Source organism: Octodon degus, unplaced genomic scaffold (assembly GCF_000260255.1).
Source record: "Octodon degus isolate 3935 unplaced genomic scaffold, OctDeg1.0 scaffold00117, whole genome shotgun sequence".
In the NCBI taxonomy this organism is placed as follows: Eukaryota; Metazoa; Chordata; class Mammalia; order Rodentia; family Octodontidae; genus Octodon; species Octodon degus.
In genome coordinates, this window is record NW_004524693.1 from 6,838,970 (window position 1) to 6,854,506 (window position 15,537).

The 15,537-nt window shown below is 39.7% G+C and overlaps 1 protein-coding gene across 1 annotated transcript in view; it reads left to right on the forward strand.

The window, feature by feature from the left end:
- Trpc5 (transient receptor potential cation channel subfamily C member 5) overlaps positions 1-15,537 on the forward strand; it is a 166,329-nt gene that overhangs the window by 79,371 nt on the left and 71,421 nt on the right. Inside the window, exons 3-4 of the mRNA XM_004640020.1 lie at positions 14,094-14,430; positions 15,018-15,157. Of these exons, the coding sequence (XP_004640077.1) occupies positions 14,094-14,430; positions 15,018-15,157 (477 nt within the window). The remainder of the gene's footprint in view (positions 1-14,093; positions 14,431-15,017; positions 15,158-15,537) is intronic.

The window sequence follows — 15,537 nt, forward strand, 5'->3', positions numbered from 1 at the left end:
GTACCAGACTTCACCTCCTTAGCCCATGCCTTTCCAAAATCATGTGGAAGAGAACTAACTAGCTTGCTGACTGTTAATGTCTGTCTTAACTGGTACACACCTGAAGAATTTCAATTGCGTTTGAGCCACTGTACATTACATAGTCTAAAGTTCCTGGCTATGATGAAACCTCCATAAATATACTCTAAATTATTTCTATCCTGTGAGCTCATTTCCTCCAGAGATGTTCACAATCCCCAGGATGTATGTATTCATATCTCTTCTCCACACATTTTTACACACAAAAAAATTCTGACGTCATTTTCTACTGTTCTTTATATTATAGACTATGCCAAAACTGGGTTGAAGACATCTAGGAAAATATAGCAAAGTCAAATGGTAAAGCTAGATCTTTAGATACAAAGTGAACATCACTGAGAGCTTTAGTAAAGCCTCATGAAGGAGAAAAAGACAGCTTTCCAACTTCACAATAAGGGAACCAAAAGTGATATGAACAAGACACAGTGGGAACACAAAGGAAGCTTGCTGGAGACAGCAATACCTGAGTGGACCACTGAAAGGATGTGGAAGTTGTATAGGTACAGGGGGGAATAGGAGTGAACAGCCAAAGCAAAAAGCTAGCAAGACTGAGGGCATAGAGGTAAAAAGAAAAAGAATATGACTCATCTGGGGGACAGTCTTGGGGTGGCTGCATCTTGAAATGCAAGGCTGGCAATGGCAGAAGAGGCTAGAGAAATACAAGTGAGACTAGATCAAAATGATCTAGTCCACGGACATTGTAAAGAGTAGGGACTCATCTAACTAGCAATGGGGAACCATAAGCCCTTGACTGATAAGGGGTGTACAGTACTATGACAGAGTGGTTAAGACTATAGCAACTATAGCTTACATTAATTCAACTCCTGGCTTTTCTCTCACTAGATGTGTAACTTCAAAATATATTAAGTCTTCTAGTCTATCGAATGTAGAATATTTTTCCTTTATTCATTCTTTTTTGTTTCTTCTAAAACTGTTTTGTAGTTTTCAGTATATATGTCTTGCACTTCTTTGAATAAATGTATTCCTTAATAGGAGTTGAATTTGTTTCATGCAATTATAAATGAATGGGGAGATGGTCCTGGTGGTTGAACCCAGGGTCCTGTGCATTTTACACACACTCTACCCATGAGCTTTATTCGCAGTCACTTTTTGGTGAATCAAGGTCTTGCTGAGCTACTGCAAGTGGTCTCTAGTTTTTCATACTCCTGTCTTAGCCTCCCAAGTAGCTCAGTTACAGGGATGTGCAGCTATGCCCGTTGTGAATGGAACTTCTTTCTTAAATTCAGTTTAGGAATGTTTATTGATAGTGTGTAAAAACTGTCAAAAGTATGCACAATAGAACACTGAAAACAGTTTTTATTATGGACAGTAGGACAAGGACATCATTTCTAATACTTTGGCCCCATGTGTACTATGCCTAACCAATATTTCAAGATGTGTAAACACAGGCTTTCCCAAAACACAAGTACAGAGTGTGCTAGATAGCTCTTCACAGCCTAGGATGTGGCTGCAAATGATAAAGAGCAAACATGTCCCCTTTCCCCAACATAAAGATATCTCCTCCTTGCTGTAGTTCCATTCTATCTTCCAACTGCCCTGCACTTATATAAATTTCCTCTGCACTTATTCTACTCTGGGTAAATTCCCTCACCATCCACATTATCAGCCTCCCATGTGCTGTCAGCATGACATTTTGATGACATATATATATATATTTTTTTTTCCCAGAACTGAGGATTGAACTCAGGCCCTTGTGCTTGCCAGGCAAGTGCTTATTCTACTGAGCTATCTCCCAGGCCCTTGGTGACCCATATGAAGAGTCTTTCTCTTGCCTCTCTTGGTTTCTCTTCTTCACTCCGGTGCTTGTGTGTGGTTGGCAGATATTGCCCATAGGCAACTACAGGGACTTGGCTGAAGTAACTCTGGACTGTGACCTCAGTCACTGTGGCCCATCAGAATATGTGCTAAGGAATTCCTTTTGGCCCTTTACAGAAAGGTTTATTTCCTATTTGTAAATGACAGACTCTGGCCAGGGTTGCACCCCTATGTGACAGGATGTTAGCATGAAAATTAAATAGTCTTGAGGGTATTGGACTATTTTTATTTTTCTGGGGTCTTCTCTTCTCACATGTGCTGCAGCAGGCAGCAGTACTTCATCCATGGTGAATCCACACATGCTGGTATCCTTACAGTTCAAATTGGAGGGGGGGCAATTAGAAAACCAAAACTTTTCTAATTAGCACATGGAAGGCTAATCCAGACCTATTTTGCCCACCACTGATCTTCTTCATCATCTCATCATATTGGTGAGGTTTCATTGGTCCTCTGGGTATTGGTCAAACTCCAAAGACTAATGATTTCCACCTCCTTCTTCTCAATCATAGTGAAGTAGTGCAGTGTGGTCACCCACACATATCAGGCCTAATCCCAAAGTGCCACCAAACCTATAGAACTGGATCTCTATTTCTTCAAGTCTGAAAGTCTCTCCAAATCAAAGGCCCTCATAGTTAAGGAACATTTTACTTTCACTATCAGATTCTGCTACCCACTTTGGTTAGCCACAGAGATTCAATAGCTGATTCTTGTATGGGTATCAAACCTTCTCTTTCTCCTGTTTCACCCCTTGGGTATCTTCTCAAAATTTAGAGCAAATTCATCCCTCAAACTCTTGAAAAGAAACACCAAATGTTTTTCTGTATCATAGCCTGGCTACAACATAGACTTCCAGACCAAGAAATATGGCCACTGAATGGCCGCTCAATTATGATACCATCTTCCAACTGCATCTCTTCTGCTACAGTCAAGGCAAGGATTCTGAAGTCCCAGACATCCAAGCCTCTATGGACCTTCCCAGGATACTAACCTTTGAGAGAGCTGCAGAATACCTCTCTTCTAAAAGTTTCCCAGAACCCCTCTGGAGGTCATTCTCAGTGACTTCTCCTTCAGTAGTAAGTCCCAACTGCCACCACCAAGTTTAGTTCCAAGTATGTAGTCTCCCTTTCCTCTGGCTGATGATACTCTGTCATCTCTTTTGCCTCTCTGGCACCTTCCTCCCCTTACTTCCTCTACTCCCCTTCACACTGCCACTGCCTCCACTTTACCCCAATGACTTCTCCCTACACCACACCTGCAGACTAACTCTTAGCAGGAAATGTGTCAAAACCCTTCCATTGGCCCACATGATGGCCCTCCTGGAGGTCACCAATGAAGAAGAGAACACCAACTGAGTCCATGTCCTCTTTCCTATGTCAAATTTTTCTCAAATGCATTCTAAACTAGGTTCCTTCAAATCAGAACCAACCACTTTCATGTGAGAATTTCAGGACTTACCCAGGACTCTTGACTTCACCTGGAAGAACATTTATATTGTCCTTTCCACCTATTATACAACTGAGAAAGGCTGAATATGGTTTCCAACCAGGGCTTGGGCTGACAAAGTCCACACTTAAAATGTTGCTGTAGTATTCAGAAAAAGTTCCTACAGATTGCTACAATACCTAAGGGCTATCAAAGAGGCAGTGCTTACCATCTATCCCGTAGTTCCCAACCTGTGCACATTTTTTATATAGGTGTCCCCCAAAGGCCTCCTGGTTCACAGTGCTGTATCTCAAGGATGCTTTCATTTGCATTCTCCTTTACCCCAATTCCTAATTTCTCTTCACTTTAAAGTGGCAGGATGCTGACACTCAGATGACCCATGACTCACCTGGACAGTCTTGTCCCAAAGCTTCTGATATTGCCCGTACCTCATTGGTCAAGCATTACCCAAAGATCTGGCCTTCTTCACTGAACCTTCTAATCTGCAACCATGATAAAGCTAAATCAGACCAAAATACTATCAAAATTCTTTATTCTTGGCCATGTGTGCCTACAAAATTAGCTCATAGAAGGTACAGATCTGGGCTGGGGAGATGGCTCAGTGGAATAAGTGCTTCCCTGGCAAGCGCCAGGGCCTGAGTTCAATCCCCGGTTCCGCAAAAAGAAAAGAAGGTACAGATCTGCTTACAAGTATGATTTCTAGGCCTCAAAATTACCCTACACATCTAAAATATTTCTAATTGTTACAAAGCTCTGTTGTTCTTATAAATGCTCCATCCACAAAACAACAACTTTAGGAGCTACCTGCAATGCACACGTTCTGCCACATCGGGATCCCCTACCTTGCATAATAGCCAAACCTCTCCATGAAGTCTAAATGGGTCCAACGGCATACCTTTACATTGGAACCCTGAGATGAAACAATCTTTCCCCTTCCTTCAGGAGTCACTTACTATTGCCACAGAACAGGTTATTCCCAATCCCACCAAGCCCTCCATTCTCTTTGTTCACAAAAAAGGACATTAGGGGTCCTATACCAATCTTTGGTACCCTGCTAATACCTAATGGCATACATTTCTAAATCTGTGGACACAATGGCTAAAGGATGGTCCGTGTGCTTTAGAGCCCTGACAGCTGTTTCTCTCCTTATAACACAGGCTAACAAATTGACCCTTGGACAGGCCCTGATTACATCCTTCATCAAATCTCAGATATTCTAAACTCATAGGCCTTCCTTCAACTGGATCTCTGAAAACAGAATGAAAAAATACCAAACACTTCCCTCTGGAAACACCTGCATTGACTATCCAATCCTTCCAGACCTTAAACCCAGCCACCCTCTTGCCAGATCTCAGTACTCAAACTTTTACCCAACATTCCTGTACGAGACTATCAGTTTCTCCTACAGGGATAGACCAGACCTACAGGATACTTTACTCCTTTTACCTGAGACTACCTGGTCTTTTATGAGGGCAGCTTCCTGATGGATGGCTGCTGAGTTTCTACCTGTGCCACTGTCAGCCTTTCTAAGGTCACTGAATCCCAGCCCCTCCCTACAATCACCACATCAGCTCAAAAGACTGAACTCAAAATCTTCTTTTAGGGCTTTTCAATGAGATGTACTCTTCAAACTCAACACTTACACTGATACAGTTTGTGTCATCTTAGCTCATGTGGCCATAGAAAGAAAAAGACCTCCTTACAGCCGAAAACACCCTATCAGATTTCCAAGATTCTGGCACTACTAGAGGCTGTTTCCCACCAGAAGTGTGTATCATTCACTGCCAGGCGGTCAAAAAAGACTTACCTGAGAACAATCAGATAAAGGGCAACAATCTGGAGGACTAAAAGGCCTGACTAGTGGTTTGTAGTCCACTCCAGGCCACATTCATTTCCAACGTGCCCTGCAATAATTCCCAATACAGCCCCTACTAGTTGCTTTTTTTATTTTTTAAACAGAGTACAAAATAGTATTAAAACAAAAATTACAAATGATATAGAATTTCACTTAACAAAATAATATGTATTTCATAGTATTTGTTGTAATGCATAGTTTTGTCTTCCCACTAGTTGTTCATATTATCAGATATATGCATGCAAAATTAAAGGAGGAAAGAAATATATAAGAAATTACAAAGAAAGATAGCTGGGTGGTCTAAGCACCTGTTTGACAAGCACGAGGACCCAGGTTCAATCCCCAGTACCGCATACTATGCCAGTCCCAGAACCCCAGGTGCAGTGTGCAGGCCACTGAAACTGGGCATGGTGGCACATGCTTTAATACCAATGCTGAGGAGGCTGAGACAGGAGGATCACTACAAGTCTAAGCTGCATAGTGAGACCCTGTACCAAATAAATAAATAAACATTTTTAGAAAGAAATTAAGAAGAGGAAAAGGTTAAAGAATTGAAAAAAGGAGACAAAACTAAGCATTAACTGCTCCTTCCCATAGACCAGCAGAAATGCACAGTATGGTTGTCCAAACCATCCTCCTTACATGCATAGATATATCTCTTGCCCTCACTCCCTCTCCTTTGCTTCTCCTCAACTCAGTAATTCCTTTCTTTTTAATAGATTCATTCCCTTTCCACAGTATCTATTGTACCCTTCAGATTTTATTTACTCTTTCAGGTTTTCACACTAAGGCAACAATATGATGTTTGCACATGCTGGTCTGATTTATTTCACTTAAGAGTATGTTCTCTAGTTGCATCCATTTACAGACAAAACACTCAAATTTATCCTGTTTTATAGCTGAATAATACTCCATTGTATAAAAATACCACATCTTCTTTACCCATTCCTTAGTTGATGGGCATTTGGGTTGTTTCCAAGATTTAGCTATGACACATTGCACTGCTATAAACATGGGTGCACATACCTCACTGTAGTATGTTTTCATTTCTTCTGAAAAACATCCAGGAGGGGAGCAGCTGGCTTGAATGGGATCTCCAATCCTAGCTTTGTAAACAATCCACACACTGATTTCCAGTGTGGTTACATCAGTCTACACTCCCACGAACACTGAAGAAAGGTTGTTTTTCCTCACAGCCCCTGCAGCATTTGTTATTGGCTGACTTCTTGATGATAGCCATTCTTTCTGAGGTGAGGTGGAATCTCAGTGTTGTTTTAACTAGCATTTCTTGAATAACCAATGATGTTGAACATTTTTTAATATATATACTTGCCATTTGTATTTCTTCATCTGGAAAGTGTATATTCATCTCAGATGCCCATGTTTGGATTGCAGCCCCTACTAATTTCAACAGGTATTCACTCAAACTCATGAAGCCAGGCTCTATAGCCAAATGGTAAGCTCCTTCTCTGGGATTCCTTTAAATCAAAAATCCTCAACTACATACAAAAGGTCACCCACTTCAGCACCAAGGCTCTCCTTCCCTCGTGAGATTAGTGTTCGTACGAAAAGAAATCACCCAGATCTTAGTGTCTATTTGGAGTACTTGTCTACAACCAAACCAGTCCTGAGCAGCTTTAAGTCCTTCCCTTCTCTTTAGACCATTCGTCACAGAGGTAAACCACTAAGGGATAACTAGCAAAATGATTTTTCCTGCCTCCCCACATAACCTGGAAGCAACCCAGATGCCCATCAACTGAGGAATGGATAAATAAGATGAGGTATTTTTACACAATGGAGTATTATGCAACTATAAAAAGGATAAATTTGGGGCTTTTATCAGTAAATGAATGCAACTAAGGACCATACTAGTAAGTAAAATAAATTAGACCCACATATGCAAACGTCATATTGTCTCCTTAGCATGAGAACCTGAAGGAGTAAATAAAATCTGAAGAATACAATAGATACTGTGGAAAGGAAATGAATCTATTGAAAAGAAAGGAATTCTTGAGATGAGGAGAAGGACAGGAGAGGGAGTGGGGAAAAGAGATATATCTATGTACGTAAAAAGGATGGTTTGGGTAATTGTACTGTGGATTTCTCCTGATTTGTAAAATAAGCAGTTAGTGCTTAATATATTTTTTGGTCTTCTTTTTTCAATTTTTTTTTTCCTTTTTCTCTCTTCTTAAGTTCTTATACATTTTTTCTCTTTTTATCTTTCTTCCAATTTTGCATGGATATATCTAATCATCTGAACAACTAATTTGAAGAGAACACTATGAAATACAACAAATACTGTCAAATTGACATTATTTTGATTAGTGAAATTATGTACCATTTGTATTTTCTCTGTTTGAATACTATTTTGTGCTCTCTTTTAAAAAATTTTAAAAAACAACTCCACCTGTCAGTCTCAGTAGGTATCTGCACCAGATAGATCAAAGCCTATGCTGCCAGGACTGAACAAGTGTCTGAAGTTGCTTTACTACTCTTAAGCCACCTAGTCCCCCATTTCAGCCTTTTCTGCTCCCTTTTCCCATTTGACAACAGGCTCACCTTCATTTCAAATATCACTTTAGTAGTCAATGAAGCTGTCAGGATAGATCCTTCTATCATGCAGGCTGGGGCCCACAGTCGTCAGGAAAAGTTGACAAGGCCCTTCTTGAGCTAAAACAAATACTAAACTCTCCCTTGAAACATAACAATACTGACTCACCTTCCTCATTATTGTCTTCCTCCCACTCTGCATCACTCCTAAAGCTGAAACTGACCTCAGGCCCTTTGAGATTCCCCATGGAAGATTTTTCTTCAAACTAATCTTTTACTGGGCCTGGAAACATACTATCAAACAAAAGATATTATCTCCTAGACTGAAGAGTCAAGGCCATCTCTACAACAAAACAAACTGGCCCCAATACTGAATTCATCCTTTTCAGGGTCACCTCCTAAATGAAGCCAGGTGACTCAGTTTATGTCAAAGTTCTCCCACAGGACAAAAAGCCTCTTCAATCTGTCTGAACCATACTTCATCAGGTCCTCCTCACTTCACCTACAGCTTCTCCCTGTGGATTCATGTGTCCAGAATCAAACTCACCAACTCTCACCCATCAGATCCACTAGAACAATTTTCCCAGGTTCCCCATGGAGATCCTTACTCTCCCTCCCAATGGGAAACAGATAACACCTAACCATCACCTTTACAACCTCATGAGTGACTTCACATCTCACCCAACTTCTTGAGATCCTTCTTTGGGAAGTTGTTACTTATACTCCAGGAACACTCTTTGATCTCATGCTACTTCCTTCTCAGTCTCTTCCTCCAGGGTGACATTCCTTATTTCATTTGTCCAGAGGTCTTGACCCTCTTAGAGATATAGCATTAATGGTACCAGCCAATCTCAACACCATTGAGCTGGCATTCTTAGGTTAGGACTTATCACAATATTATTGATATGTCATATTTTCTTCTCAGTTGTCTGCCCCAACTCACCTTTTGGTGCCACTTCTTCTTATGGGCATTTTAGTAATTGCCTTTTAAACTACCAGTCCCAAGTCTTTTCCACTGGCTACTCAAAAGAGCTGGCACCCACTAACAATCCACTAACAAATCAGAGCTGGCACCCACTAACAATCCACTAACAAATCTCTAGCCCAAGACTCCCAACGATCTTTATCCCTTTCTTCCAAATGGACTACTCAGGCTATCCTATTGATACTTCAGACTGAACCTTCCTCAATGCCTTCTGACACCCTCATTTTCAATGGTAGCCTCACTTCACTGGCTTTATTTCTCCTTTCAACTCTCCTGCACTAACCTATGCTGTCAAACTTCGACAACTTACCCATAGCATCTGCTCTGACAGCAGAGTATTTTCAGAAGTATCTCTTATAACTCAAGCCCCAAGCTAGATACAGGTTATAGATTACTCTAAAAAAACCCAGCCATTCGACAGTGTCACTTGCTGAAATTTCACTTATGTTTTAGACCACAAGTGTAGGACTTACAATTTTCTCAATCATGACAGTTTTGCTAAGCCAATCTGAGTCTCTGCTCTTTTGACCTCAAACAACTAACCCTCCCAGGACACAAAATGAAAATTTCAGCTTCCGTCAGGGAAGGCTATTTCAACATCTCCCCTTCTATCTTGAACTACCTACACTACTACCCTAGGCATGTTCTTTGTGGCAATCAAGTTCTCCTGTGCCTCCCTTCCAATGAAATGAGTGTTTTGTAGCATTGCTTATCTAAGACTCAATACACAAATTGCCCCCTAAAAACAAGCTTTTCCAAGTTCTCCTTTCCACTTTCATTTTGTCAAAAGAGGGAATTACTTTAATCCTTCTCTTAGTAGGTTTAGGAATTGTCATGAGAGTGGAAACTAGAGCTATGGGTTTGGAATAGCCTCAAGTGCCTACCATACCTACTCCCTCAAACTCTCTGAGGACACTACCTAGATCTCTACAGCCTTAAAGGCCTTACAAGACCACATAGATGCTCTAGCTGTCAGACCCTTCAAGGGTTGGATGTGCTCACTGCAGCACAGAAGGGTCTCTGCATGACCTTGGGAGAACAATGTTGCCACCATTCTAACCAATCAGGCATTGTACACTACACTGTAAGTATTCTTGAAGATCAGGCAACCCAATTGTAGAAATAAGGACTCAACATCTGACTCTCCTGGAAACACACTTGGGTATGGGTTGCCTGGCTGTTACCCTTTCTTGGAACTCTAATGGAGAAATTCTACTTGTACATATTTGAACTCTTTCTACTTCATTGTCTCACACAATTTATCTTTACCAGAATCCAATAAATCTACCTAAAACTGTTATCCCAAGAATGCTTCCAGCTTCTTTCCACTAATAGAGACTTCCCACCTACTTGGCTCTCAAAAGGGTAACCTAATATTTCCACCTTACAACTACTCCTGACCCACTCAGTGTACTATCAATAATGACCAGTGGCCAATGAACAATATTAAAATCTCAACCTCACTTTCTTTGTCCCTGCCCCAGCAAGAAGGAGCTTCAGAAGATGAAAACCCTTCTAAGTTCAATGATTTGACTTTGTCTACTTGTCAGAGGATAATGTGTTGGCAATAGGGCAATGAAAATATTTTTCATTATGGACAGTAGGGCAATGAGAATGTATTGCATACTTTGGACCACAGGTGTACATTTGACAACCAACATTCAAGAGGTGAAAACACAACACCCAGGAACATGAGTGTAGTGTGCTCAGTTGCCTTTCACAGTCAAGGATATAATTTCCAATGGCTAAGTGGCAGACCCTCCCTCAATCTCCTACTAAAAAAAGCATTCCCTCCACACTCTGGTGCCATCCTGTCTCCTGACTGCCCCACTGTCTCTCAAGGTATGCACTTTAAACAGTTACCTTCAGCAGTTATTCTACTCTTGGTAAATTATTGTTCTGCCTTTGTCCTGGGCGTCCAATATGCCACCAAGCATGGCAAAAAGATAAAATTACATGTTTAATTGACCCTTATTCATGATTCGTGAATCTGGGTAGCCTCCATTCTGCAAAAGGGAAGGAGAACAGACAAAACAGCAAAACAGTGAGTTTCATAAGGTGGTGACAAGGAAAAAAACAACAGAGGAAAATCTCATTGATTTATACCAAGTTACTTTGAGTTCCTATTTTGGCAAAGAATAAAGTAGAAGGGAGTCATCTCTGACAAAACTAAACAAAAAAGGGGGATATAAATGAAAGGCTATTTTGTAGTGAAAAAATATACATACATATATCTGTATATACAATATAGTTAGGATGATATATGGCTACTTTCTCTTAGTTCAATGAGAAGAAAGATTTATATTAATAGTGTTTAGACAAGATATCATGTCTGCATCTTGTACTATGAATAACTACTACAAAGACAATAGTACGCAATGTATTATTATTGTAACTGTCCTACTAACCTGTTTTGAAACTGTTTCATTGCTTTCTTTCTCAATAAAATTAATTTTAAAAAATAAAGTAGATGGGATTACTGTAATCTTCTGCTTGGGGGAAAAACTGGCATGTTTGGGTTTATCTGTTTCCTTAAAGTATTGGTTTGATTATTGAGTGGCTCCATTTTGTTTGGGTCTGACATGGTAGGACCTATTGCAGGATCTCAGTTCGAAAAAAATGTTGCTCCACATAATTACTATTTAACAGAATGTGATTAATGTTGCATATGAATCTTGTATCGTACAATCTTGTTCATCTAATTTATCAGCTCTCATCACTTTTTGTCATTAATTTCTTCAGATTATATCTGCATAAGTTCATGTCATCATTTAATACTGATAGTTTTAGCCTTTCTTTTCTAAATTGGATGACCCTTCTTTCTTTGGCTTATTTCACTGAACTGCTTAGGATCTCCACTCTGATGCTCATCTTATTTCTGCTTTCAGTAGCTCTCTATCAAATGTGGTGTTAACCATGGGATTCTCCTAGATGACTTGTAGCAGGTTGAGAAAGTTCTTCTCACAGTTTTCTTAATGTTTTGATCACAAAAAAATTGTTGGAATTTTTCTGATGATTTTTCTGCATTAACGGAAATGATCATGTGTGTGTGTGTGTGTTTTCTTCCTTTCATTATTGTAAAACAATGTATGACATTGATTGTTTTTGTTACCTTCATATTCCTGGCATATTTGTTCCACTTTGTTATTGGAATAATTCTTTTTATATTTGCTGGATTCAGATTACTTTCTTCTTTAGCCTATTTCCTCCAACTATTATCTCCTGCCTCAGGCTGTCTTCATGTTAAATTGCTGCTTATTTTTTCCAACCAATGCCCTGGGGAACAGGCTGTTAATACTGAGTCAGCTCACATAAAGACAAGCTCTGTAAATAGGACTTTTCTAGGGAGTCATATGACAGGTCATATAATGACAATTCTGTGGGGATAGGTCTATTTAGGGTGACTCAAACCCAGTCTGGTATCCTCCAGTGGGTCCCAAATGGCTACTTTTCACAGCTACAGTGGTTCCAAGGTTTTTGGGTTTCAATGTTATTGTGGAGGTAAAGGAATACGAAAATAAGGCAAGTCAAAATATAAAACTTGCTGTTCTTACCAATATTCAACCATTTCATTTGAATAAATTCTTCTCTGATTATTGTAAGCTTTTGATTAATTTGTACAGTTGTGGAAGAGTTGATTTTGAAAAATTTTCTGATGTCTTGTTGGTATTTTGGAAAAGTGGGTTTTCAAAAGTCTTTATTATGCCATTGTGGAAGGGTTTCCCTACATGACTTTTTAAGTTTTCATGAGAAGTGGTATTGTACTTTCGTGACAATTACTGCAAATGATAGAGTCTCTGAACAATTCTCCCCTTTGGGAACTTCAAGACAAACCATCAGGAAAATAAACTTTGAGTAGTGTAGGATCTTTTTAAAATCCAGAATCCTAAGTATTTCTCTGGTACTGGGAGCATGTTTTATTCCCCATTATATTCTCAACATTTTGAAAAGTGTCTGGCACAAGGTTGATACCAAGTAGCTATTTTTTGAATGAGGCATCCATGCGCAATTGTTTTGGAGCTCTCCAAATCTTTCTTTAGTGTATACAGTGATTTCTTGGTCAGGCAAAAGGGAGAAAAAGCATGGAGGGGTATGCATAAGAGATTTCTACAGGTCAAGCTTGGAAGCATCACACAGTATTTTCTCTTCCTACTCCAACAGGGAGAAATTAGTCATGTGGCACACCTCACTACTAGGGAAAATGGAAGATACAGTCCATCTGTGTGCTTAAGGAGAAGAATAGCATTGATAGGAAACTTGGGACTGCAGATATATGAACAGTTAAATAGTTAGTTTGCCTTGGAGATTGCCTAAATGATGGAAGAGGTTTGTTGCCTTTGTAGTAGGAAACTATATGGTGAAGCTCTGTTTAACCTGTCTCATGGGATGCTGAAATATTAAAACGTAGACAGTATTTAAAATCATAGTTGACAGTTTAGTTCCTTATTGAGTCATTTACCAGGAAGTAGCAGCTGGAGGGTGACTTACAATGCTGATGATTCCTTAATTATTAATCACTGACACTTTGTAGATTGCTTGTAAGTAGAATCCCAGCTGAGTTAGTGTACAATATTGTAATGTTGGCCCCCAAATATTATTTCCTCTGTTGCATGTCTAGGCTAGAGGGGGTGTTAAATAGATGACAAAAGTAGCAACCTGATTCATTGCAAGACAACAAAAAATGTTCAAAACAAAATGAGTAAAAAAGGCAAAGTCAAAAAATTCATTTCTATTTTTTTCATTAAAATGAATAAAAAAATTTTAAAAAGGAACTCGTTTCCATTTCAAACCATAGTTACAGGCATGGCACATTCTCTGCCAGTTTGTTTGCCCAGAGTGCATGTTAGACGATGACCTTATGTAGGCTAGCGGAATGAGTACAAGTGATTCACATTGAAATGAAATATCCTTAGGACTCTTTGTAAGGAATGTCTAGAGGGAATCTGTAAAGCTAATTCTCCAGCTCTTTCTCCCACCTCTACCCCAGGGTCGCATTTAGTCTGTCTGTCATAGTACCTGGACATCTGAATTTTTTAATGTTCCCTGGAAGTTTTTGATGCAGAGCCAAGTTTGCAGAACCACTGCCCTAACTTGATGGGACAAGAAACAAGGAGACATGCCAAAGCAAAAACCAAATAATTATTTTGATTTAATATATGAAAAAATATAATCAACCCAAAGGAAAATCTATTGACATTGCTTGACATATAGAGCTATTTGTTTGGTTAGACCTATTCATGGAAAATAAGCCTCTTCTAGGGATGAGCTTCTATTTCAGCTGACCTTACAAATGCAGATTTTCTTGTGGATATCCCCTATGCTTAACTTGTTCTCTTCTTTTTGCAGTTTGTTGCTCAGCCCAACTGCCAACAGTTGCTTGCCACACTGTGGTACGATGGCTTCCCTGGATGGCGGCGGAAACACTGGGTAGTCAAGCTTCTGACCTGTATGACCATTGGATTCCTGTTTCCCATGCTGTCTATAGCCTATCTGATCTCACCCAGGAGCAACCTTGGGCTGTTCATCAAGAAACCCTTTATCAAGTTCATCTGCCACACAGCATCCTATTTGACCTTCCTCTTCATGCTTCTCTTGGCTTCTCAGCATATTGTCAGGACAGACCTCCATGTGCAGGGGCCTCCTCCAACTGTGGTGGAATGGATGATATTGCCTTGGGTTCTAGGTGAGTCAAAGAGACTTGAAGCAATGGCCAGATTGCTTTCTGATCTCCTTTTAAGAAATGCTGCAAAGGAATTCAGACTAGCTCCATACTAGGACACTTGCCCTCTATGTAGAGGAGTAGTCCTTTAATTTAGAATATGATCAACTTGGTTACCTCAAAATTCATGAGGAAGTATGTCTTCACTACTTAGTGGAAAGTAAGGACTGTGGGACAATGCTGATCTACCCCTTCTATTGATGAGATTGCATCTGCTCCAAAATGGAAGAAGGTAGTATCAGGCACCTAAAGTTGTAACAGAAAAAGAAAGACAAAATTCCAAAAACATTCCAGTAACTGTGCACAAAGTAAGTAGTACCCAGTGAAGTATAAGTTATGAGCATCATTAGGAAAAGACTATTAGGTTTGACAACATTGAGACTGGGCATGAAGGTAAGAAAGAAAGGAGGTAAATAATTACTACCTCTTGAGCTTCACTGCACTGACTCCAACTCACACATTGATTTCATCTTTATTTACTGGGGGGATCCTGCTGTGATGTCCAGGACTGCTCTTATGTAGAAATAAACTTCTTTGCCTCCATTCTTCAGGTTTCATTTGGGGAGAGATTAAGGAAATGTGGGATGGTGGATTTACTGAATACATCCATGATTGGTGGAATCTGATGGATTTTGCAATGAACTCCCTCTACTTAGCAACTATTTCCCTGAAAATTGTGGCCTATGTCAAGGTAAACTGGAGTGTCGCGAATTTTTCTTAAATAATGATTTTGGTTAATAAACTTTTTCCTGAGAACATGAAGAGTTTAGAAAAAGCAATGATGGAGCTCTTATCTGTGTGGGAAAACATCATATTAACATGCTCACAGTGGTTTGTAAGCACTGGCAAAGCAAATAAAATGGGGAATGGTATAATTTGTAAAATAATCATTATTTTTTTAGATTCTCAGGTTAAAACTCTCTTCAGCATTCTGTGATTAAATCTTTTCTATAGTGTTCTTGCCAAAATGATGACCCACTGATGCTTCCATAGGGCAGACACTGAAAACTCACTTATTTCACTATCTCCATAAATTCCTCTTAGACCTTGTCACTTCACTCAAAGCTGATA